General features: G+C 39.8%; 2 protein-coding genes and 1 long non-coding RNA gene across 3 annotated transcripts; 2 read left to right on the top strand and 1 right to left on the bottom strand.

The window, feature by feature from the left end:
- The first annotated feature begins 484 nt into the window (after positions 1-484).
- Positions 485-13643, top strand: LOC103723808 (transmembrane 9 superfamily member 8-like). Its single transcript, XM_008814856.5, has 7 exons — positions 485-924; positions 10929-11093; positions 11214-11323; positions 11418-11526; positions 11625-11737; positions 11824-11977; positions 12136-13643. Exons 1-7 carry the CDS (start codon positions 805-807, stop codon positions 13291-13293), a joined length of 1929 nt encoding a protein of 642 aa, XP_008813078.3. The 5' UTR covers positions 485-804; the 3' UTR covers positions 13294-13643.
- On the bottom strand, positions 12205-16266 carry LOC113461052 (uncharacterized). The gene is made up of 2 exons (XR_015975098.1): positions 15699-16266; positions 12205-14834 (listed from the first exon to the last, which is right to left on the bottom strand). It is a non-coding gene; the product is annotated as an uncharacterized LOC113461052 (long non-coding RNA).
- Positions 16267-24217: 7951 nt separating this feature from the next.
- On the top strand, positions 24218-26786 carry LOC103723813 (Protein kinase superfamily protein). Its single transcript, XM_017846804.4, has one exon. It carries the CDS (start codon positions 24490-24492, stop codon positions 26533-26535), a length of 2046 nt encoding a protein of 681 aa, XP_017702293.1. The 5' UTR covers positions 24218-24489; the 3' UTR covers positions 26536-26786.
- The last annotated feature ends 368 nt before the right edge of the window (positions 26787-27154 follow it).

Raw genomic sequence — 27154 nt, 5'->3', positions numbered from 1 at the left:
AGGGCTGATACTGAAAATATAAACAAATAATTGTAGGCTATAAAATAAAATAACTTTTAATTTGTTATACAAACATTATAAAGATTGCAAAAGAAATTATATAATAATTTAAATAAAACTATTTAAGATTCATAATTATTTAATATAATATAGTAATAAAATATGACAAAAATATATTTTAAATTTGTTAAATATATATTTAATATTATATATAACAATTATATAAACTCAAACTCAAGCCATCTATAATATTAAAATTTAGTATAGTTTATACTCTAGCCTGCACATATGCAATTTACTCCGCAATTTGAAATAACAGTTGTTGTTACAACGATGCAGTAGTATCGTGATGGTTTTGACAAATCTATATAATTTTTTAAACATAATTTATTATAACTTCTATCTTACATTCAAGAATAATTTAAAAGATAACTTTGCGCATTGAGTAGGTGATATACCACTACTTTCTACGTACCTGTGATCCGTCTTAGAGTGATATCGTTGGTGTTAGAAGCTTAAGTGGTGATTCTGTAATTCTCTTGCAAAGGTCAGGGTTACTTTATATTTCTAGTCCTCGACTTCCTTCGCATCAACGCGAGGCAGGTGGTCCGAGCGCCGATCGAGATTCACGAGCTTTTTTAATTCGTCGGTCTCCACCCGTCGGTGCGAAGAGGGGCTCTGAGAGAGCGCGTGGCGCTAGATCTCGATTTCTTCTTCGTAGCTCTCCGAGATCTCCCGAACGCATCCACCTTCCCTCGGGAAACCCTAGTTTTCCTACGATTCTCCAGTCCTTGGATCGCTCCGATGGCGATCTCTCGACCGCTGGCGGTCCTCCCGTGGATCGCGCTGGCGCTCGTGCTCTCCTCCATCACCGGCGGCCACTGTTTCTACCTCCCCGGCGTCGCACCCGCGGATTTCCAGAAGGTCAGTCCTTCTCCGCTCGATTTCTCTTCTCCTAGATTTAGGTCTGGTCCTTTCCGTTTTCGGTGATGCCCTTGTGTTAGATCTGGACTTCTTTCACTCCAAAACCCTCGTTGTGCGAATCTTTGCTTCGATTTGGATCCAAATTCGGGAGTTTGATAGCTGATTGCTTGTTCTCTGGTATTTTCTTCGACCTGTGCGTGTTTTTTCGAGTCTGCCGATTTCTTGATTGAGATGTGAGATTTGATGGAGGGTTTGACAAATTGATGCAATCGATTTGTTAGTATATCTTCTATGTATTGGCTAGATCTGGGTTTACATGCCCCACTCGAGCCATCCAGTACTGTTATTATGTTATTGTTGGCTTGTAACTTTAGTTCTTGATGATTGGGTTCATGTAACGCTCGGCGTGGTTTATTCTTCTCTTGATCTTGACGACTTAGTTGCTTTTTAGATATTTTTTCTTGCATGCGTTCTCTTTTTATATTGCATTATTTGATAGTAAATGTCTTACAATTTGACAGTTAGTTTTGATATTGTTGGCTATTGGATCTATGCGTGGTGCGAATAATCCATATATTTGCACGGTTGAACCCTTTTAATTTGATAAATTGCATTTACTGTCAAAGTAGTTTTGGTGATACGTCAGACTTAAAGGAATTCTTGATTTAGACATGCTCTAGCTCTCATTACTGATCTCATCTATCTTTATAATATCTACGTCATAGTAATGGAAAGGCTACTATGGATATTTTAAGCTTATTATTGATTTGAAAAATAGCATTAGATTTTACTTCATTCAGCAATAGCAGTTGTCTAGAAATTGTTTCATAATTTTGTTTCGTCTCCCAAGAAATCATTTGTAAGCTCTTGATCTTAAGAACCAGAAATTTGGTAGCAATGGCAATAATTTTCTTAAATGAACAACTTGGAGAGATAAAGTATTACAAGCATTTATTTTAAAATTTGTTTGAATTGGGTCTGATATCTAGCGAACATTGTGGAAACTATGGTAGGAATAAGTTGAAAAATGAAATTCACAAAGTTAGCGAATTAGAGCTAGTCAATGTAGGAGAGAGGATGGTCTGAAATCAAAGATTTGAGAGAAGTGGCTTTGAGATTCATACACTTGGAAGATTTATTTGATAAAGTGATTAGAGAGTTACAACATAAAGGAGCGATAAGGCACACACTAGGCCGCATTCCAAATGTCTTGGATTTATGGAGAAATATCTGAAACATGGTCTATCGAATGGGGCTGTACCTAGCCGACCTGGCACGGAACTGGGTCAGTTCGCCTGTGAGAGTCGGAACCAGCCTCGAACCACTCCGATCCGACCAGTTCTGAGCAGAATTGGTGCGAACCAGTTTGGATTGGTCTGAATCGGTTCTCTCTCCCTTTCTTTTTTTTTTAAGTGGTGAAAAGGTTCCGAGTCATATATTGGATCCTATTATCTACAGCCATATGTAATCTATGATCCATACAGATACGAATATAGATATGATACGTATGAAGCATCATCTTTCAGTGGCTACTATCCTACGCAGCCCAGAGCATCTTACGGGTCGGATTTTGTTGCAGGTATATTCGGATAGACCCCTCCACAACCGTATTATTAGCAGAGGACACCTTTCAGAGCCAGAGCTTCAGTGAGAGATTCGAGAGTAATTATAACCTAGAGTGTATTTTTTATGGCATGAGCATATAGGACTATAACGTGGCTTAGTTAGAGAGATAGGCTGATATGCCTCCTAATTATGCTAATGATCCTGATATCTATGAGAGGCATCGCTACTTGACGAGATTTTAGATATTGGTCTGTATGTTGTACTTTAAATATATGTAATTGATTGTATCATTTTATATTTTGTATCTCACTAATTAATTTTAAAATATTTCATGTTGTTTTTTATAGCATGCAACATCTCACTAATCATTTTATGTCTTGCATCGTTCTAAAACATCAAGAAGCATCATTTAGGTTGTATCAGAATCATAGAAACATTAAAAAATATTAAGAAATATCAAATTATACTTAAAATCATTGAAAACATTTGAAAACATTTGATTACCAATAAATAAAACCTAAAAAATATTGAAAAATTTTTTGGCATGCCTGTTCTGAACCAGCACGCCTCTGTGTACTGTGTGTCAGTACAGTAATGTATTGAACCGGTTGACCAGTCGGTACGGATCTCGGCACTGGTTCAGCGGACCTTGATCTGAAAGTTAATGCTGATGTGGATTTACTGTGTTTTAAATTCCGGCGGGATGGGAGCATCCCAGCTGCCTTGTCTCATTTTTATGAGAAAATGAGACCGGTTTGAGGTAAGGACTTCGAAACTCATCCACTTGGGGAAAGAAGAATAAAAAGAAAAAAGAGAGAGGAATAGAGGAAGAAGAAAAGGGTAAAAAGAAAAAGAAATAGGAGGAAAGAAGGAAGAAAAAGAAGAAGAAGAAAAGGAAAGAAAGAAAGGAAGGAACAAGAAAAAAAAAGGAAGAAAGGAAAAAAGGAGAAAAAAAAGAAAAAAAGAAAAAAAGGAAAGAAGAAGAGGAGAAGAGGAGAAGAGGAGAGAGATATGGGGACGACGATCAAGACTGGACGGGACAACAAGGCCTCCCATCCCATGGAAAAACTGGGACACCCCTCTTTCCATAGGATTTAAAACCATGGGTTTACTATTGTATAGTAGTTTCATTGTTTCTTTTTATTTTTTTGGCAGCTTAAACTTTTCAACTTTGTCGACCGTAGCCATTTAATGATTATGGTTTGTTGACCAGAAATTTTAATCTAGTTCTCTTGTTTTCAAGGCCATTCAATGTTAAATCTTTGGCACAAGGTTCACTATCTTGATACTGGATCTCGTACCAGTCCCATCTTATAGTTTCGATATGCGATATGGTACAAGACAGCAAGATGTACCAAGTATCGGTACAAAACAAGATTGCATACCAGTTCCATATTGGTACGGTATGATACAGACTGGAACAACGAGCCTTTCTTTGGCATTTCTAGAAGTGTGTATAAAATAACTTATAAGTCGTAATAGACGAGCATAAGCATGGATAAAACAAACAAGTGTGGGAAATACATGTGTGGGAATAAAAGTTAAGGGAAACTCAGGCAAGCCCTAATATTGACATGGGCAGTGAAACCAAGGGATGAAAATTCATTCTTTCAATTTTTCTTTTCCTTTTTTTTTTGTTTGTTTTTTGAGGTGGGGTGCAAGGTGAAGAGGAACTAATATAACATAAATTAGGTTGAGTCTGGGAGGGCTTAGCAACTGAATCCCCCTCCTTCAAACAACTCCCCAAGTCACTCCTAAACCTTGCTCCTTATTTCTTCCATGATGTTCCTCTTAATTCAATCATCTTATATTGCTCTGTTATGCTATATAAAAAGATCAGCCTCCAATTTGATCGAATCATGTATTACTATATCAATAGTTATATCTGTGCTTATTGAAAGTACAACAACAAAATGATTTTTTTTTACGGTAGTTTGTGATATGGTTGCTTCATGATCGTAATCTTTTTAGGAGCTTCACTTCTCCATGCTACATTCTCTCTAGGAAGCTATTCAATTTTTGTGTGAGATGATCTTGTATGATTATATGAAATCTAATTACTTTGTGGTGATTGATTTCTAAGTGAAGAGGCACCACCTAGAGGTTTACAAGTCATGTAAGCTGAAGCAAGCATAAGTGCAAGTGATTAGCACTAAGGATTTGCAAAAACGTAGGACTTCGGATGCTTGAGCATAGAAGTCAGAAACAATGTTGATTATGAGCTGAAAAGTCTTCTGCTGCCTTGAGAAGGTTACAATTCCAAAGCAGGATAAAATATGCAACAATAAGTAGATTGATTGAACATTGGAAAGAAAGATAATCGTACTCAATCGGCATGCTATACAAAACGTAGCTTCCGTGTGATCACTGCCATGGCTTGTGGAGGTGTCATTTATTGGACTCCTTGAAATCAACATCAAGATGCCACAAGACTTCCTACAACTTTGGCAGTAAATAATTGGTAGAGAATCAACACACTTCTTATTACATGAGTGATCGATATCTATCTTGGCTATGTAGTATTGTTCATGGAGGCTTTTGTCATTCTAGGTTCCCCTGGATCAGCAGGACTTGCAGGTGTCTAGATTTTGAGCCAAACATACAAAGGGAACACAAGGAGAACTAAACTAATCATTAGGCTTATTGGGAGATATTCTAGGTAATTTGATGCTGACTGGGCTGTGTCAAATGTTTTGGAGATAGAGTAAGGAGGCGCAAGATGCAACTCTGGCTGCAATTCATTCTGGTGAGCTGATGCCATCTAATATATATATATATATATATATATATATATATATATATATAAATGTAGGCTCTGTGTTGGCACAGCCGGCCATTCGCCATTGGGATAGATACTATTCTACCACGTATCCAGATAGTAATTACTTCCACACGGAAATTCTAATCCGACCCCATCACAAACTACTTACGGTTTTGGCCTAAGCACTAAAATTGTGCCTATTACTTGAGACTTCATGAGTTTACCTCACTGGGAAGTCACCCTGACTAAAGGTTGTAACTTCCAAGGCAATCCATCCATCTGTCAATTCCTACTAACCTTCACCCAAGTGATCTTAACGAGCCGTTCGATGCCTTCCATATGTTGTACACGACAAAATGGGCCAGAAGTCGGGACAGTGGAGATAGGGGGAACACACTATTAAAGTAGGAAGAGATAAAAAATGCTGACTCCTAGTTCTAATAAAGAGATAGAAGAGGAAGATGGTTTCTTTTAAAAGAAACCCCATTTCTTTATTCTCCTACTTTTTTTATGCTGCTCTTTGTCGATCATCTTTGTGTCCTTTGGATTCCATGAAGGAGAGGGTTTGATTGTGATGGCCACCCTCAGAGGTGTGCATGACTTGTAGGGCAACCAGAATAGCATTGAGATTGAAGGGCTTGGTTGCTTTGCCGTCCAAGAACACACTAAGGAATTTTGGCGATCTTTCTTTTCTCTTTCCGAGTGTAGTCACATCATTTGCTGATGAATCAAACTTTGCAGCATCATTCTTTTTCCATGGGCTTGATTTAAGAATTTTTTTCCCTTTCTTTTCTTATTATCTTCGTCTATAGCTGAACCATTCATCTAACTAGAGATTCTTATCCTTTTCTCTACATGTTTGTTATACATGTTTTCTATAGCAATACCGAAAAGGTTTGGAAGAACTCCCCACCCTTTTTCTTTTTGGTGAATTTGAAGAACTCCTTGTGTGCGATGCGCACGAGAGCGAGGTGGGTGTCGCAGGCGGCAGACCAAAGTCCGGCAGTGGTGTCGAAGTAGCATAGTAGGGCATGGAAAGGGTGAGTCAGCTATCTCTGGGGTGCATGCTAATATCCCAGCATATAGGGAAAGATATGAAGAGAAAAGATTCTATTACTTGAGTTAATAGGTTGGATGGTGCTAAGCCTAGGTCCGTCCAACCTAGCATATTGACTTGGACGGTGGTTTAGATTTGGGCCATTTATTTTATTATGGTTGTGCTTTTATTGAGTCATAACATTTTTTTTGGATAGAGCCGTGATTTAGGAAACTAGTTCCTCTACGGTGCGACTTTTGCACAGCAGAGTGCAGTACTATCATGGATAGCTGCCACATCATCCATCTTGGAGATGTGCAACTCTCTTTTAACTCTCCAACGCGTTGTGCATCACATTGAAAAGTGCATGGATATCTTTCGGGATAAATGAGAGCCGCTTGCCTCCAAGATGGATGAGGTGGCAGCCATCCATGGTGGTAAAGGATTTTATGGTGCAAAAGTCGCACCGTAGAGGATCCAAACTTGATGGTTTAGAACTGTTGCTATTCTGACTTGCTTCTTTCTTTTTTTCCCCTTGTTGTCTTCTTTAGTTCTCTTTCTATGTTTCGTTTTTTCTCATAAAATATAGAATGGCTTGCCACATCTCTCTCTCTCTCTCTCTCTAATAAAGGCACATGTGATCTAGGAATGTATAATGCATATGCAGTATTCGGCCCTAGGGATGTCAACGGGGCAAATCTGGTGCATATAGTAAAAAAAACCAAAACCGAAATCCACTGCCATCTCCGAAAGTGAAACTTTATGGTTTTTAAAATAAAAAACTATAACTGCCACTAAGAAAACCGCAAAACCGAATCTGTAACTAAAAAAAATCAAAAATCGTTAACTTTTTTTATTCATTTCAAAAATTTTCACATATAAACAACCAAATTAAAGATATCATCCATAAATTTCATTATATAATCCATAAAATTCATAGTATAATATTTCAGATTGACACAAAATATAAAGAATATTAAATATTGGGTATGTTCGGTTTCGGTTTTGGATTCAATGTCGGTTTTGGGTCAGAGAATCATCAAAACTGTAAATGAAAGCGAAATCGGATGGTTTTTAATTTTTAAACTCATCATCGAAACTAACCCTATTTAATTTTGGTTAAAATCATTTCGTTCGGTTCAAGGACGGAAAAAATATTTGGGTATCAATCCCCGTTGACATCTCTATTCAGCCCATATATGCAGGCACATATAGGATTTATTATTTTTGTCTATTTTAAAAATAAATAAAATATACTAAGTATAATAAGAATAATCTTTGGTTGTTTTTCTAAAAGTAATCATAATATTAATAATTAACAACTAATACTAAACATTTAATAGCAATAGTTATAGCATCGTTAATTATGAGCAAGTGGTTGCAAGCACTCTGCACTATTTGACTCTAGAGGTGATGGAAACCAGGAAAAAGAAGTACGTTGCAAGCATATTTTTTGTAAATTCTGTATTGAGGATTCAGGGACATGCAAGCATATTTTTTTTTCCAAAGATCATTTTGTTGATATAGATTGTCTGTACTTCAGTACTGTGTTACGGTCAGATTTAATTTTATCTTTGCACCTTTTCAATAGTTTTAAGTAATATTTATTTTCAAAATTACTTCAGTTTCATTTTTGACATTTGAATAAAAAATATGCACTATGGTTGCATATAGCATAGAAACTTTAGGTTTGTTGTTTGCAAGATGTTAATTAGAATTAGTTAATAAAAGTTAATAAAACCAACTTATAATAGACTAGGAAACTTATAATGCCTTGAATATTAATCAATCAACATATAATGTTGTGGCAGAGTTAGCATACTGCCTTGAATTCAAATCTTCAACCAACATATAATATCTAAGGAAACTTGAGATTAAAAAAAAAGCCTTGGATTTTAAATCTTCTTCCAAATAAAGCTTCCTTTGTTGTGTCCATGTGCAAGGGCCAAATATCACATGGACGTAGGGTGGCGATAGCTTTTTGGCCCCAGATACATGTTATGATATATAATTGTTTATTACAAGTGCACAATGCATATAGCCAGATAGGGACATAGAGAAGATGGGATGAAATCATCGAAATCTAAGTTAGATTGGGCTAGGTTTGAATCTTAACAATGTGTTCAACTCTTATATTAGTATTTTTCCTTTTCAGTTGTGCATCCTGGTATCCATTATGGGCCGCTAATAGTATTTTAAGAGCTACATTACCACCAAAGTGTTTGTGAGCTTTGACAATCTGCTCGAGAGGTTGGGTTTTGGCCTAGATGGAGTGGGATAAGTGTACGGTGACGAGCGGGTCATCCTACGATGTTTTAAATGGATATTCTCATTTCTGTATAGATTACCATTAGTCCAGCTCCTGAACTATAAAGGCCTTCCATCAGAGGAAGGTCTAAAGGTTGGGTTCTGCAGGTCAGAAAATGAACAACGTGTTTTAATACTGTGAAGATATTTAGACCATTACTCCGGAAAATGATGATGGTGATGATGATACAATAAATGAACCAAAGAGAAACTTAGCAAGAATAGTAAATTCCAATTTCCTTTGTGATATATAGGAGGTTACCTTCATCCAACCCACAGGTAGTGATGAAGTTTATGTGGGATCCAAGGAGGTAACCTTGGCTGACTTTTGAATTAAATGGGTTGGTCAAGCCCAATTCGAACTCTAAGGTCCTCTCTAAATTCACTGTGACAACCATTGCAATCTAGTATCGAATATAAAAAAGAAAAAAACAAACTGCACCCCACGCATTGCGCGGGTTATATGCTACTATTGACATAAAGCTGATAGGAATGTATGATGGTTCCTTTGGTGCATTGGAAGAATCTGATAGTCAAATATGTGAACTAGGTTGTTTATCTGTTCCAGCCTGGGGAGGTGTGCATTGGTTAAATCTGACAATCGAAGCATAGAAGAGCAGAGTATTTGTTGGATTTGCACGAATTGCTAGTAAAAAAATATATAGTGCCTATACAATCATATTTGTTGAAAATAGAATCTATTTAAGACTCGCATACTTATGATATAATTTTGATTGCCAATCTCTTCTTGCTTATAGTTTGCCAGATTTGCCATATTAGCTAGATTGATTCTCTACCTTGACAATTCCTCAAGAAAAAGAAGATTATGTTTTTATGAAGAGTGGCCCATTTCATGAGCCCGATACCTGAAGACCTCAAATGAAGTATTTAAGTGGACTAACTTTGGGGTGGACATGATTCACATCATGCTAGACATTTTTGTTACAGCACTTTCTAAATTGTTAGTAGTCTATCCCGTTCCATTAAGTTTAGTTTGAACTTTGATATGAAGAAAGTCAACCTACAGAGAGGCATCACATTAAGAGCTCTTCTTTGGTCAATCTTCTTCCTCCACCAGATCTGTCATAACCATAACAAATAGCCATCAAGCCTTATTGACGCAGGATAGGCTCGGGAGGTAGGGAGAATAGGGTTTCTGATACCAAATTGATGTAGGACAGAACAAGTAGAGGAGGAGAAGAAGAAGAGGAAAGGGAAAAATAAGAGGGAAGGAAAGATAAGAAGAAGAGAGAGGAGAGAGAAGAAGAGAAGGAAGAAAGTGAAGGAAGAGAAGACAGAGAGGATAGCTGAATATTCTCAACCATCAAAATCTCAAAAATACAAACTATATTCTCAATTACATAGCAATGGGTTTATATAGACGTAAAACCCTAATAAGAATCCGCATAGAAATAGAGTACTAGAGTCCTCATAAAATTCTAGTCCTAGAGTCCACATAAAAAAATAAAATTCTCTAATTCGCAAATAAAATAAAATATTCTAATTTGTATATCTACACCTAACAAAAGTGCGCCTAGATTTCTTATAGGACGGTCCTTTGTCACTTATACTTTTCCAGTCATTCCTATCAAGGGATACTTTTCGTCACAACATGTCTATTTATGCATATGTGTATAGGCAAAGACTTTTATTTAATCATTTGACTTTTATCGAAAGTTAAATATTTATGACAATAATGCTAGCAACTATAAGAAGTATGGAAAGAAAGGGGTGGGGGGGAGAGAACCGAGTAAGAAATCGAGATCCTTGAGCTTTTATGTTTTTTCTCATCATTTTATTGCCCATGAATTTATCTCTTTGTGTGTGGTTATTAGTCTGTATCCTTGACTAAGTAAACGAAAAGTATCAATCAAGGTTGTCAATCTTGGTATCAGATCACGTACTGTATCATGCTGCTATATTATCGGTATGCTTGGTATGGAGTCAATTTGCCATACCATGACTCGGTATGTCACTTGTACCTAGTCTCAGTTCGGCATCAGTACGTTACAGTATTACCCAGTACGGGTGGTATGCCAAATTGTAGAATCTAAGAGTGGTGGTTGATTTGTTATTTTATCTAATTGAACAGGTGTCTACCATTTTTTTAGATACCCACTTAAACTTCTTGCTAATTTTGGTAATTTTGTTTAGGTATCCAATTACACCATTGTAGAATTCCATGATTTTGTTGTTTTTGTAATTCTTTTTAATATTATATCCACAAACTTTAGTTTTTTGTAGTTCTCTGTTATCATTGACTTGATTTTTAAATTTGGTCGTTTTACCCTTTTAAACTGCACTACTCATTTGCAAAACATGTTCTGGCTGCAGAAAGATCCACTTTATGTGAAGGTGAACAAATTAACTTCCATAAAAACTCAGCTTCCGTACTCCTATTATTCACTACCTTACTGTAGACCAGATACTGTAGTCGACAGTGCAGAGAATCTTGGCGAAGTTCTTCGCGGTGATCGTATTGAAAACTCTCCCTATGTGGTTAGTCACTTTGTTATATTTTAAAGCTATTTTTTATTTCCCAATGTTACTTACTCCCGTTGGGATTTTTCTGACTTTTCTCTTTTTTTTTTTTCTTTTTCCTTTCTTTCCTTGCTTTAGTTTGAGATGAGAGAGCCGCACATGTGTCAAATTGTTTGCAAGATTTCACTCAATGAAAAAGATGCCAAGGACCTTAAGGAAAAGATAGAGGATGCCTATGAGGTCAACATGTATGTCAACTAGCTAGCCTTTTTTGCAATTTAAAATATATTTTAAAAAAATCCAAGCATCATTGATTTGGTGAATGGACATGTTACATTACAGGATTCTTGACAATCTTCCACTAGTTGTTCCTATAAAAAGGCTCGATCAGGATTCCCCTACAGTGTATCAACATGGGTTCCATGTTGGTGTCAAAGGCCAATATACTGGGGTAAGTACATCTGATAATAACAAAATTAAACTGCCTTAGCTTTGTTCTTAAAAAAAAAAGTATTGGATGGTTGTCACTAAACTTTCATTTTGATGCAGAGCAAGGATGAAAAGTATTTTATCCACAATCATTTATCTTTTGTAGTCAAGTATCATAGGGATGCTCAAGTGGATCTTGCAAGGATCGTGGGATTTGAGGTTAAGCCATTCAGGTTGATATTAACTTTCATGACGTTATATTTTCTTAGATTTACAATTTTTCAGAAACAGACTTTAAATAAATATGTGCATATTGCAGTGTTAAACATGAGTATGAAGGTGAATGGAATGGTGTTAATACACGCCTGAGCACCTGTGATCCCCATGCCAAACGCTTGGTTGTGAATTCTGATTCTCCCCAAGAGGTTGAAGCAAACAATGAGATTGTATTCACATATGATGTCGCATTTGAGGTGAGATTATCAAGTATTATGACTTCCTGGTAACATGATCAGATATAACTCGGTCTAGCATGTATATGATTGTTTAATTACTATTATATTTTTTCAATGAAGTTTTTTTTTATTTTTTTTAAAGATATTTTTTATAATTTTTCCTATTGTTGTTTCAGGAGAGTGAAGTGAAATGGGCATCTCGATGGGATACCTATCTTCTGATGACTGATGACCAAATTCACTGGTTCTCCATTGTCAATTCGTTGATGATTGTACTCTTCCTTTCCGGGATGGTGGCCATGATCATGCTGCGAACCCTTTACCGGGATATTTCCAAGTACAACCAGCTGGAAACTCAAGAAGAAGCCCAAGAGGAGACAGGATGGAAGCTTGTCCATGGGGATGTCTTCAGGCCCCCGGCAAAGTCGGACTTACTGTGTGTATATGTTGGCACAGGTGTTCAATTCTTCGGTATGCTTCTCGTAACCATGATGTTTGCTGTTTTTGGCTTCCTTTCTCCATCAAACCGAGGAGGATTAATGACAGCCATGCTTCTACTTTGGGTCTTCATGGGTCTCTTCGCTGGATACTCCTCTGCCCGTCTCTACAAGATGTTTAAGGGTACAGAATGGAAGACAATCACCCTCAGGACAGCATTCATGTTCCCTGGCGTTGTCTTTGGTATCTTTTTTGTCTTGAATGCCCTTATCTGGGGGCAGAAGTCCTCTGGTGCTGTGCCCTTCACCACAATGTTTGCCCTTGTACTGCTGTGGTTTGGTATCTCGGTGCCTCTTGTGTTTGTGGGCAGCTATGTGGGTTTCAGGAAGCAAGCAATCGAGGATCCCGTGAAGACAAACAAAATCCCCAGGCAGATACCTGAACAGGCTTGGTACATGAATCCAATTTTCTCAGTACTGATCGGAGGCATCCTTCCATTTGGAGCTGTCTTCATCGAGCTCTTCTTCATCCTTACATCCATTTGGCTGCACCAATTCTACTACATATTTGGGTTCCTCTTTCTCGTATTTCTCATCCTTATTGTCACCTGTGCTGAGATCACGATCGTTCTGTGTTATTTCCAGCTGTGCAGTGAGGATTACTTGTGGTGGTGGAGGTCCTATCTGACCTCCGGATCTTCTGCACTATATCTCTTCCTCTATGCGACCTTCTACTTCTTTACAAAGCTGGAGATCACGAAGCCAGTCTCTGGCATTTTGTACTTCGGTTACATGCTAATTGCCTCGTATGCCTTTTTTGTACTGACTGGCACAATTGGCTTCTATGCGTGCTTCTGGTTCACGAGACTGATCTACTCATCTGTGAAGATAGACTGACAGCTCGGTTAGACCATATGTGTTGTATGCACAAGTGATATTCATCACTGCAGGTTCCTACTTAAACTCTTCAAGAGTCAAGAATCTGGCTTCATTTTTGAAGTTTAATGGCTGTTTGATTTCAATGTGATTCTAGCGTGAGAAGGAAGTTATATCCACAGGTTCAGGTCCCTAGGATGAATATTCCTTTAATCATTTCTGTAATCTGTTAATGTTATTAATGATCAAGGATGGGAGCTAGCGGTTTAAAGAAAAGTTCTTATACATTGTTGTTCTATTTCATGTGTTCTTTATATAAATTTGGACAAGTTGTGCAATGATTTATCTATTAATAGAAGTCTCTTGTTCTACGGTGACAGCATGTTTGATATGTGCACCAAGTTTTAGGAGATTCAGATCTGCGTGTGTGCTGTTTGACCAACCTGTCAATCCAACCCAAGTTTCTAAGAATTAGTTGGCCATCTTGCTTGCTTATTCTGTTCCCCCTTTAATCCACGACTGCACTGGCATGTTTGTTCGTCATTTTCCTGCACTATGACATAGAATGCTTATGATGGCTTTTACTACCGCCTAATTTCAGGAATACTTCATTGACATTACTTGATATGACTTCAGTAGAACATTTCGAACTTCTTTGTTATGGAAAAGATTTAGAAATTGATACTTACATATAAAGACATGTTTCAAGGTAAGATCTCAAGAAATTTTATTGAGTACATTTTTGGGTCGCAGGTGGTTGGATGGGTGACCACAGTGTAGCAACTGAGCCTTGATTCATGGACACGGCGTTGCTGTTTCTGTTTCTTATTTGTTGAGGCGCCATACAGGATGGAGCCTGCGAAAATTGTTCACGCTCTTATCTGACACCATTTGTCTGGTGCTAATGATCCCCGTAAAGGATAGAGCTACGAGAGCGGAGGATTAGAAATGGTCCTTTTCCTTTTGGTTCATGAAGCCTGGGTGCTCATCTCAGGCACCAAACTCGCTACCATTCAAAATTTAATGGCTTATTGTCACATTGGAAACAAATGTGTTTATAAAAAGAAATTCGAATGGATGTGAGAAAAAGATTGCTAGATTCTGAAATGAGAAGCAATTCAAGGTTTGCTCCATGCAACCCAACCTTGTTTCATCATTGGAGTGGCGAGCAGAGGATGGAAGAGGGGAAAAAGATTTTTCTGAATAAACTCGTCACACCTCCGACCACTCTAGATTCCATAATTTGAGGGCATGAAAACCACTACATACTCACAGGGGTTGGCTTTATAAACATACAAGGTATTCTACCTATCAATGAACAGTTAAACTATTAAACCAAAATATCATATAAATTTATACATATTACCCCAAGTCATAAATAGAGATCTATTTTCCAAAATTTACTGCTCAAACTTTCAGTATTTAAGTAATTATACATAATTCAAAGCCACACTCTAATATATATCACTAATCAAAACCAAGTATACTGATTAGGAAGATAGCCTTACCTCTATTTACTTTTCTCAGAAAGCTAGTATTGGCTTAGTTCTTGATCCTTAGATCTAAAAAATATAGAAAAAGATCATTAACTTTACAATTCAGTAAGTAACAAATCAATTTTATAAAATTGGATCAAAAAAATTTACATGATTCAACTCAATTAAAGTATATAAATCATAGTACATTTGTACAGGTAACTTCATAACATTTACTTTCAATGAGATTTATATACAACAACAATACATTTCATCTTATCAACGATATACATAGAATAAATCAATACTTGGAATTGGAATAAAATAGAATATCTAAATCACATGATTATACTATGCTTACATTTATATACATATGCACATATCTAAACCCGGACATCTACTTTCCAATTTCTATTCTACAGCCAATGACTATAGTCGCACTTAACCCATGCAACATAGATCACCCTACATTTGACCCCTGTGGCTTGGGTTACTCCATATTTACCTATGTGGTCTGGGTTTTAAATCGAAACAATGATCACGTGGTTGTAGCTTAGGTCACACTATGCTTACCTCAGGCCGTCATATTTAACCCCTATGGCAGGATCACGCTATAATTACTTTTGTGGCAGAGCACATAATTAAGTTTGAATTTCATACATAATCATGTTGAGAGTCAACTGATATACATATGCATATGTATATATATAATTCCAGTCTTTTTTCTTTTATAATATGACTTCGAATTTTACTACTGAACATACAATATATATAGTTCTACATGCTTGATCCGTAACGATGATTCAATCATCCAATTAATTAACAAATTTGCAATGATAAGTCAATCTCCATGTAACTATAAAATTTTATATACTTTTTTTTTAGAATTATAACATCAATTTTTTTCCAATTAATCTTAAACAAGTACTATAAAATATAAATATTACTTACCTCACTTCACATATTTCACGACCAAAGAGTCTACTCCATTCATAAAGATCCCGCACCCCCAAATCACATAGAGATCATGCTAGGCTACATTAATATTTAAAAAATTAAAAACTCTTCAAAATTTTTTAAAATTTTTATTTCTAAATACTAACTATTATACTAAAAAATAATTATTTTTTTAAAATTTTGGATCATAAATCTCACCCTATACACTGCGGTGTGATAGGAGGCGGTACCGCGGATCCCTGCCAATAACCTCACACGCACACACACTCACAGGGGGAAAACCGAGAGAAATTAAAAACAGAGAGAGAAAGAGGGAATAGGCCATGGGAAAGAGGGCCCTTCGTCTACCAACACACGGACAGGGACATGGGAAAGGAGAGAGAGAGACCGGAAGAAAGGGGGGAAGAGATAGAAAAGAGAACAAGTAGTAGAATAAGAAGAGGAGAGGAAGAAAGGGAGAGCGTGGGAAAGAGAGAACGGTGGGGGTGAGAGAGAGAGAGCGCGAGGGAGCGCGTGTGAGAGAGGGCGAGAGGGAGAGGGAGCTCTCGGTTGCGCGAGGGAGAAGGTGGATTCGTTCCTTGTTTTTGCCCTTCGATAGGAAGGGACACCGACCCTTGTAGGCGGGTCCCAGGTATCGCAAAATTAGTGGCACAAAAAAAAAAAGAAGAGCAACATTGCCTCCCCTCTAGATCATGTCGTAGACCATGTTTTATGTGCCGGCCGTGCGTTGTCCTATATATCAGTCTGGTTCTACTCCATCATGCAGTCACAAGGCTGCAAATGAGTCTGGCCGGATCACAAGGCTGCAAATGAGTTTGGTCAGATTCGTGTCCGACTGATCCAATTTATTTTTGAAGAGCTATAGAGTTAGGCTGGATTTTAAAATTGGACTCATTCTGTTTTTTGAATCAAATCTGGATTTACTAAATTCAGACTCGATCCAATTCATTTGAAATTTGAATAACTTTAGATTTTCAATCCTACAACCCGTCCTGACCTGGATCTAAAAAAAATTTTAGGTCCATAGAGGTGCAAACAAGTTCTGAAGCCATAGATGGGTTGATCCGAACCGGATCCGATTCGGATCCAAACTGGGCCTGAATTTTTTAAATTGAGTTTGGATATACATAGACCTGACTCGACCAGAATGATCCGTTGGGTTAAAAATTATAGCAGTCGATCCAATCCGATCTGATCCAATCTTCTATTGGTACAGTCCGTGTTCAAAATTAGAATCCGAATAAGAAACCAAATTGGATGACCCGACACAACCCGACCCATTTTTACTCTTAAGTAGTCACACGTACGGCCAATCACAACTGCTTATTTAGGCACACTCCATGCATCAAGTATGCATCTCGATGAATTGTTATAAAAATAAACGGCTGTGATTATCTGCATACGTAGCCAGATGGCAAATAGCTTTCTAACTTGGTCTATCTTGGAGAATAATCAACTTTGGTTCATGGCACCAAATCCAAAACTAGCCTGGTTGCTAGAATGAATTGAGTTTGTTTGTTGGGCTAACCTTGTCGCATGTCGAAATGAGCATATTTTTGAATCGGTGAATAATAATCTACATGTAGACTATGATTTGTTCATTGAAACTTTAAGATGCCATGATATATATACATACTTTCTATCCACCTCCCATATTCCAATTTTATTAGATATTTCATGCCCGGTTAGAAAAATATTATACATTTAAGATGAAAATTGTATCAAAAAGACATGTTCATAAATTTCTATAGGGTATAAGAGTAAGTATTATGTTCTTGATGATTATTTCAAATTAATTTTTCAACCATTATGAGGCTGCTCGTGACGAAGCCCAATAATATTTAAAAAAATATTTTAAAAAAAGAAAAATAGAATTATGCCCTGCGCTCAAGCTCTTTTCAATATCTGATAGGAATTCAGAACAAGATTAAAATTGATAAGTAAAACCAAATCCAGTTTCAAACCTAGCTATCCAATTGACCTTGGTTAGAGTCGGACTCGAGCCTAACTTGCTTAAGTGTTTGGCTAGACCCAACTTGGTCTTTGTAACAAAAGGCTCAGGAAATGGATTAGGCTAAAATGCTGCAGGAATCAGCTAAGCTCGGCCCCAGAATGTTCAACATGAGGCATATCTGTTCGAGTTTAGCCAATATTTTAGCTGAATAGTTCGAATTAACCCGGATATCTTAAACATAATTGAGAATATGGTGAGAATTGGCAGGAATAGCGCCAAAGACGCACACAATTCATTATATCAACGAAACGGGTGAGGATATCTTTGCCGTTTTATTAAAAGAAAAGCAATGAATATTTTATTTGCTTTATGAGTTTATTCTATTTAGAATTTAGGGCACTACGTTGTGCACTCCTCTGACAGAACTTGAACCTACACCCTGTCGTTTGATATTTGTGGGCCCCATGTTTCACGTGAAGCTAGAGCATGCGTGTTTACGTCAAAAGTTTTACAAAAAGTGGAATAATTAAAGTTTAAATAAAAAAAAAAGAAAATCTAACTCATGATCTATCTCTCTCTTATATGTGATTTGTTAAATCACACTGGATCATAAATTATGCAATTACACAGGTTAACAAAATGGTTTGGATTTATTCAAATGACACAACGGCATATGAGTTAAAAATTTTATCAAATGTTATTTAATATATTTTTCTGAAACATAAATTGTTAAGTATCTTGTTTTTTGCCCTTTTGTTTTAAATTGATGCCGAGGTGGCCTGGTAACACATTGCTGATTATACAATCTAATTGTTACATAGTTTTCCATAAATCAAAAATAATTATAAATTTTGAATAAAGATAATTAAAATTTTTCTTGATCAATTATTATCAAATTTCATAAAGAAGGTAGAAAAGTCAGTTTTGAATTATAATTTCAAGTTTAAACTAAACAAACTAGTTACTCAAGTTGCTAACCATTCAAGTTGGCAGCATCTCTTATATTGAAATGAGAGATTTGGATTGATTTATACATTTATAACATTTTTACCATTCCAATATCAACTTTGATTCTTTGTAAACGAGCAATTTCTCAATTTTAGATAATAATTCTGAATTTAAATAAAAAAACAAACTAGTCAAGGTACAAATGAGCTGAGCCGATAGACTTTGTATTCATCTAGGATATTCAGATTAAATTTTGCATTCATCCAATGAAAAAAATATAATTTTACTAGTGGTACAAATGGTTTGGACCCAAATTTGATTTGTTTCAACTACTACTGAGCCCAAGTAACTCGAATAGTTTGTCAAGCCAAGCCTAAGTAGCAAAATACTCGACTCGAAAACTTGCGAGCGTAATCGAGAATATATGTTTTTAATAATATTTTTTTTACTTTATAATATATTATTAATTTAAAACTTTAAAATATAATATTATGTCATATTTTGTTTTAACTATATTTGTTTATTATGACCAAAGTTTGAACTCGAGTTTGAGCATGGCTTGGTTGATATCTAAATCAAATTGAATTGATCTTGAGTGTTTCTTTTTTTTATTGAGTCGAGTTCGAGCTTGGATATTAAGACTCGATCAATCTTGAGTCAAATTTCAAGTTCGATTATTTTAAATCGATCGGGCTCGAGCTCAGCTCAGCTTGATTGCACCTTGTAAAATTATTTATATCTTTTGAGCCGGCAATAAAAGCGCAAACTCTCATATGAGTTTATGGTTCAGGCGCAAATATATTCAAGATGAGACCTAAGTCCACCTCCGACCAAATCATCATGTGCACCCAACCCAAATTTATCTTTTTTTTTTTTTGGGTACAACGGTGGCTCACACGCAATGGGTGTGAATGCGGCCAACAAAATCAGAAAAAAAGAGGTCACACAATGGCTCAAGCACAGACCCGTGGTTGGCCCAAAGAAAGTCTCTAGAGTGGTGAGCCGCAAAAGAGGCAACCCAGTTTGCAGCACCATTTGCCTTCTCGTAAACATGCATGGCCTGATAGGAGCCATACTCTTCCAGTAGTTTATGGATATCATGAAGCAGCGGCCTTCCCCAGCAATACAAACCCTGACCGAATCTACTCGATCACCATAGCCGAGTCCCCCTTGAGGAAGATGTGATTAGCATCCAGTACGTACCTTGCATAAGTGATGCCCTCCCGTGCTACTCTGAGCTCAGCGCTGACAGCAGACATGTTGAAGATCCACCGACCCTCGACCACCACTAGTTTGGCCTTGTGGTCTTTGATAACAAATCCCACACCTCCACAGCTCCCTCCCTTGCCAACACTACCATCAAAGTTCACCTTGAGAAAGCTAGGGGGTAGGAGCTCCCAGGAAACAAGCACTGTCCTAGACGCTACTAGAGCAGAGTGGGGGGCCCAAATTTTTCTAGCCATCCCAACCAGCGATGATGCAGTAGTGCTGAGAACCTCCGCCATATGCAGTAGAGTTCTGTCCGCCACCATCTTTGGATGTGCAATGCCATTCTCGAAGACTCGGGCATTTCTATCTAGCCAGCAGTAGCAGGCCAGATAGGTGGCATAAGTCCCCCTCTCCACCAGGTCGGGCCCCCTTGAAGAAGCCTCAAGAAAGCCTAAAAAATCCTCAATCGATATCCACCCCTGCCGCGGATTGGGGTAAGCCGAGGCGCACCTCTAAATTTGATCGGCCCGCAAACACTCAATGAGGACATGAAAGATCGACTCCTCCACTTCCGTACAGGCCGCACTGACCTAGGGGATCCTCACTCCCCACCGAGCCAACACACCCCCGATAGACAGACAACCCTATGCCACCTTCCATATAAACAAAGCCATAGGGGAATGAATGTGCAGCCTCCAGATCTATCCCGCCTCAATTTGCCAAGCTGACGACTTTTCAACCACCCCAGATAGATCTCGAGCTCTCACCACACACCTTCTAGTCATGCTCTAGACTATTTTATCTACTACCGCCCCTACAGGAATCGCCAGTGATAGAACCCGCTTCGCTAGCTGCTCTCTAATATCCGCATAACAAGGTCCTCATCCCACTTCCACTCGCTTGGAGCAAACAAGTCACAGACTGTACAATCCTCCAGCCATCCATGGTCGATCAGAGTAGGCCAACCCCGCAGAGGCACCTTGAATAGCCACCTATTCTCCAACACGTCGACAGCTCGCCCATCCCCAACATCCCATCTGATCATCGGGAGCACTACTAGCGTGCGTGCACAAATCTTCCTCCCGATGAAAGAGCATCCTTGACCGGTACGGAAGATTGTCGGATCTATCAAGTCCTTATACTTTGTCCTCAGCAAAAAATCCTATAGACTCTCCGGCATCAGAAAAAACCTAGCTACCAGCCTGGTCGTAAGGATCTTCCGACGCTTAGTCAGCGAATGGACACCCAATCCCCCTCTGCTTAACGACTGACAAATAGACTCTCAGGCTTAAGGCCGGCCTGAGGAAGGCCCCAATTTTTTTTTTTTTTTTTGCCTTAACGCTGCACATCTGAAAGAGTGAAAGCTAGGAGCCTAGGATAGGAGGCACCGCTACAGTGTCAGTGCTTTCCGGCGGCAACAGCCTACGGGCTATAGGTAGACGGGCGAAATTGACAAACAACGGGCTATAGTGTCAGTGCTTTCCTCCCTCCTTCTCTCCCAGAGCTTTTTTTTCTTCTTTTCTAAACCTTTTCTTTGTTGAACCTCCCCCCTTGAGGCTTCTCATTTCTCAAAGCTTCAGTTTTTGGGCCGCCCCTGCTCCGGAGTCTTGTCCAGACCTCCTCTCCTCTCCAGACTCCAGCAACCAACTCTACTCGGCAGCTCGGCTCCTCCGACCTCCGCGGCCTCTAGGCTCCCTTGATCCTTCTTGATCTCGTCAGCGCCAGCGGTCCACGGACCATGGTCCACATCCACCGTCCTCTGGCAGCCCAGCTCCGGCTCCAAGAAGGTAAGAACCCGGGCTCCCTAGTCCCTCCAGGCTCCACCCCTCTCGATCTCATCTACCTCCCTTTTTTTTCTTTTTTGATCTCTAATCTTGTTCTCTCTTTTTTGTGAGGAGGGATTTGCATGTCTGGAGGAGGGCGATGCACCGCTCGAAGTTGAGGGAGGGGGGTTTTGGGGCGGGTGAGCATGGGGGTGAGGTGGTGACTATTGAGGGACAGAGGGAGGAGGGGGTGGGGACCGTGGGGTGTCTTTTGGAGGGGGATGGAGGGAGCCAACCAGGGAAGAATTGGGTCAGGGACTCAGGATGGAGGCGAAGGGGTTTAGTATGGTGGTGTGGTGCCGTGGTGGGGGGTTTGGGCTGCATCTAGGCATTAAAGTAGAGGGGTGGGTTTTCCTGGGAATAGGGAGTGATATTGTGTGGTTTAATGAGCTCAACCTTCTTTTTTTTTTTTTTTTTTTTGTGATTGATTAGCTTTTCCTATAAATTGGGAGTCAATACAACCGCCTCAATCGCCAGCATCCCAATACCCAGGCCTATATTGACTAATGGCTATTGCACATGGAGTTACATAGTATTTGTTATTTTATTATTTAATAGTTATGTGAGCACCAGGCAGTTGTATATGAAAATCCACATAAAAGAACTAAATTTGTATGACTATTGCTTCTAAGTTAGTTTGTTCATTAATTTTTTGGTCCAATTGATTTTGATTTAGTCAAGCCAGAGACACTACAATTGATTTTTTTTTTTGGTCCAATTGTAGGTTGGTTGTGACTTCGGTAGTTTGGCCTCTTCTTGTAGTCGAGTTCAGCACTATTCGGCCTCTTTTCGCCGTCAAGTTTGGCGCTATTTGTTGGAAGCTGAGTTCGTTTTTTTTGACATAATCAAATTTTATTATTTTTAACTTTTTTATATTTTAATTTTTTATGTGGTGTTTTTTTAATTGCTTTGTTTGATAATATTATTTGTAGATTAAAATGTCTAATAGAAAATATGCTTGTGGATATGAAAAACTCAGAAAAGAAAAACCGATAAAACTCATTAAATAAATTAGCTATATTATCGATTGAAAATAATATTTTAATGGATCTTGAGTATAAAAATTTGATTAGTAATTTTGCATCTCAAAAAGCTAGATAAATTATTTTTAAATAAAATTTTAAAGTATTTTATACTTATTAATTTTATTTTTACTATTTAAAAAAAAAGCTCTCTTAGTGAGCTCGCCTTAGGCTCCCAAATGTTTTGGGCCGCCCCTGCTCAGGCTAATAGGTGAATGCCATTGTTGTCCCCATGCATTCCCCAGATTAAGCTTTGAACAATTGCTCCAAGAAACGCAACACTGCAAGGGGCATTAGAGTATTTGATAGCAAATAAATAGGAATCGAGCTCAAAACTGACCGTACCAAAATAATTCTACCCATCAAAGATAGAACGTCCGCCTATCAACCTTCCAATCTCCATTTGATGTCCAGCTCTATAGAAGAGCAATCTTCCTACGGAGCCGCCGGCCTGTGATCAAGACTCCGAGGTATCTCAGGGTATCCTCCCATAATGGCGGCCTTCTTCACCATTGCGAGGGCATCGTCTACAGCTCTGTTTGATCTCACGTGCTTTGCACGTGCTTTAGAATCTAGATTACATGCAACTTTAAATAAGATTAGTGGGCCAATTCCCGGTTTCCAGTCAATATTCTATCTCTTGACTAACGTGTAAGCAACCCAACTGCGATTTGAGCCGCGTACCAAACACGGTGCCCCATCCGTCCTCCCCAAAATTATTTTTATTCTGAAAAAATGCCCCTAATTCTATCATTACTTCCATCTTTTCTGGTAGATTTGCTTTTAGTACATGCTTGGTTCCCTAAGTGGGCACCAGAAGATATATTAAAATAGATGCGAGTTAATTTCCAAAAAAAAAAAGTCTGTGAGATGTTATTATCAAACAAAAAATTCCTTAATCCAAAATCTCACGCACACAGCATGGCGACTGACTGGACAACATCAATATCTTTTAAATTTCGAAGGGATATCTCTTTATAAACATGTGTTGCCCAGTAGGAATACACTCGCCCAAACGATTGCATATGTTATGGAGGAACCGCATTCTACTGGCAGCGTGCCCCCAACCTTGAATCTACTTAATTACAGTGGTTGAGTCTTCCTAAAAAAAAAAAAAAAAAAAGTCTGTACTCAAAACTTGCATCATATAAATGATGCCCTTCCATACCATTCTAAGCTCAACACCATCGACGAACTAATTAAAGATCCACCGATCTCTGGCCGCTACTAATCTGGCCTCATAGTATCTGATAACAAACTTCACAGCTCCTCTCTTACCAGTATTGTGGTCGGATTTCATCTTAAAAAATAATTTTTATTATTTAAAAATAAAAATAACAAGCAAGTTTCTCAAAGAGAATATTTTTTATAATAGTTTTAAATATATTCTCCATTCCATCAATTCTACTTCAAAAATTAATATATATATATATATATATAATAAAATTTTTTCTTTCTCCCCTTACCTCCTGACTGGTACAAAGTCAAACCCAAAAAAGCATCTCCCCTTGTCAGTCTCACTCATCACTCTGCCATCTCTCGGTCTCACCTATGCCCCACCGCTGGGCCCCCCCATTCCTCTCTGCTTTCTTCTTCTTTATTCCCTCGACCATCTCCCTCTCCACCTTTGTTTAATTTCTCAATAGATTAAAATTTAAAAACAAACTGACCGATTCCAACTGTATATCACCCAATTTCTCTAGAACTTTTCATCACCACCATCATCTCCATCATGAACCCCCCCAACCACTTCTCCCTCCCCTCGCTCTTCGCACCATCTCTCCCTCCTCTCTTCTCAACCTAGGCGCCGCTCCTCCCACCAAACCCCGATGCCTTCCCGGCCCCTCACTCCACCGCCCCCGCCGAGCCCAGCCCACCGCCGCCATCATGCCCCCTTCCTCGCCGTCGTCGTCTCCACCTCCTCCGCCCTCCTCCTCGCCGTCCTCTCCCTCCTCCTCCTCCTCCTCTTCTATCTCTACCGCTCCCTCCGCCACGCGCGCGCCCGCGACCGCACTCTCCCCCTCGACTCCCCCGCCGCCTCCTCCCTCCGCCGCTTCTCATTCCGCGACCTCCGCTCCGCCACTGCCTCCTTCGACCCCTCCCGCTCCCTCGGCCGCGGCGCCTCCGCCGAGGTCTTCCGCGGCCTCCTCCCCGACGGCAAGTCCGTCGCCGTCAAACGCCTCGACATCCCCTCCTCTTCCTCCCCCTCCTCCTCCCCTCCCTTCTCCTCATCCGACCGCGAGTTCCACAACGAGCTCCACGTCCTCGCCGCCCTACCCCCCTCCCCCTTCGTCGTCTCCCTCCTCGGCTACTGCCTCGACAGCCCCCGCCGCCGCCTCCTCGTCTACGAGTACATGCCCAACGGCAGCCTCCAAGAAACCCTCTTCTCCTCCTCCGATCATCATCATCATCGTCATCTCGTCCTCAACTGGGATCGCCGCTTCGGCATCATCCTCGACGTTGCCCAAGCCCTCGCCTTCCTCCACCTCGAGTGCGATCCCCCGGTGATCCACGGCGACATCAAGCCCGGCAATATCCTCCTCGCGGCCGACTTCCGCGCCAAGATTTCCGACTTCGGGCTGTCCCGGATCAAGACCGAGGCCGATCTCGCCGCCGGCCCCGGCGCCGAACTCTTCAGCCAGGAGCTCTTCTCCGGGAGTCCCCAGGTAGACTTCGCCCTGGCCCTCCGCGCTTCTTCCTCCAATTCCTGCAAGAATCTCAATCCCATGCAGCTGGTCAGCGGTAATCCTAACACCATCAGCAGTCCCAAGGGCAAGGAGGCGGCTGCCACGACGGCGGCGGCCTCTTCTTGCCATGACGACCTCTGTAGCATCGAGCATAGCAAGGAATTGAGCGGGAATTCGCCGTTGGATGATGGTAAGACAGAGGCGGCGAATGGGCAGTGGGGGAGGGACTGGTGGTGGAAGCAGGACGGGAGTGGAGAATTGAGCAGCAGGGATTACGTTAGGGAATGGATTGGGAGCCAGATTTGCCCGTCGACCAATCCAGACTGGGATGATGCGAGGAAGAACTCCCCCGAGAATCCTTTCGACTCAAGGAATTCGAGTCAGGTAGAGAGATTGGAAGGCGGGGATGACACGCTTTTCAGGAAGCCGGAGGAGAAGCATAAGAAGGCTATCGATGGTCGAGCTAAGAGGAACAGGAAGATGAGGGAGTGGTGGAAGGAGGAGTACTTCGCGGAGATCAGCAAGAAGAGTCATACCAAGAAAGCTCCCAAATGGTTCCGATCAATTAGCAGCCGCGGCGAAGTGAGCAGAAGCAACAGCAACAATGGCGTCGGTAAAAGGGGTCGCGAATCCAGCACGGAGATAGGCCTTAGAAAGGGTTGGAAGAAGAAAAGGAGTCGATCGATGGGAAGCGACATGTTCAGCGGAGACCTCTTCAGCAGAGAGCTCAGCAGCACCACAAGCATGAGAGGAACCGTTTGTTATGTCGCGCCGGAGTACGGCGGATGCGGGCATTTGATGGAGAAGGCCGACATCTATAGTTTTGGAGTTCTGATCCTTGTGATAGTCTCCGGGAGACGGCCTTTGCATGTGCTATCGTCGCCGATGAAGCTGGAGAAGGCGAACCTTATAAGCTGGTGCAGGCAATTGGCTCAGACGGGCAATATCTTGGAGCTTGTGGATGAGAAGCTGAAGGACTCGTATAACAAAGAGCAGGCAAACCTCTGCGTAAATCTGGCTCTCTTGTGCTTGCAGAGGATGCCGGAGTCGAGGCCGGATAGTGGAGACATTGTCAAGATTTTGAAAGGAGAGATGGAGCTTCCAGTGCTCCCATTTGAATGCTCTCCTTCTCCCCCTGCAAAGCTCCTCAGTAGGTCGCGGAGAAAAACTGCACCAGACGCAGAGTAAGAATCTTCCATTCTCTTTGTATGCGGTTTTTTTTATACAAATACCTTGCTAAATGAAGCTAGGTGATACGATTAGGATGATGCGTTGTTTGATCTTGTTTAGATATGGTTTTTCCCTGATTGAAAAGGAGATGGTAAGAAGCTATTGCTTCATGCTGCAAGTCTGCAATTATTCTCTACTTGTATGTTCCAGTTCTTTTTTATGCTGGAAAAGCTTGTAAATAACCCTTTGTTAGTTGCGTTTTTCCTCCATTGCTGTTCATTGTAGTATTGAATTCGAGATCCAGTTTAGATAACAGTCAGTTGCATGATGCTATAAAAGCTTTTTTTTGAGCTTCAGTTTGGAAAGTAAGAATCCAGAAAGCTTCCACTGTTTATAATCTGCCAGCTTAACAATTTCATTCCTGCATTTATGGCCAAAAATAGCATCTTATACGACTTTGTATGAGCTTCAAGTGAATCCAAAAAAAATCTTCACACTGTTTAGACTCCGTTGAGCAACATCATGTTCTTGCGCATCATCTTCTTGAAATCCAAATGCTCTAATGACATGAAAAATCGCTCAGATTTTGTGCTTAACCTTAACTTTTAGAAAAGATTTACATATACAACAGTGCTTA

Source organism: Phoenix dactylifera, chromosome 2, assembly GCF_051530095.1.
Source record: "Phoenix dactylifera cultivar Ajwa chromosome 2, Ajwa_hap1_PhDact_Kaust_v1.1, whole genome shotgun sequence".
Taxonomy (NCBI): Eukaryota; Viridiplantae; Streptophyta; class Magnoliopsida; order Arecales; family Arecaceae; genus Phoenix; species Phoenix dactylifera.
The sequence above is the reverse complement of the archived record's forward strand: the minus strand, read 5'-3'. Positions and strand labels throughout refer to the sequence as shown.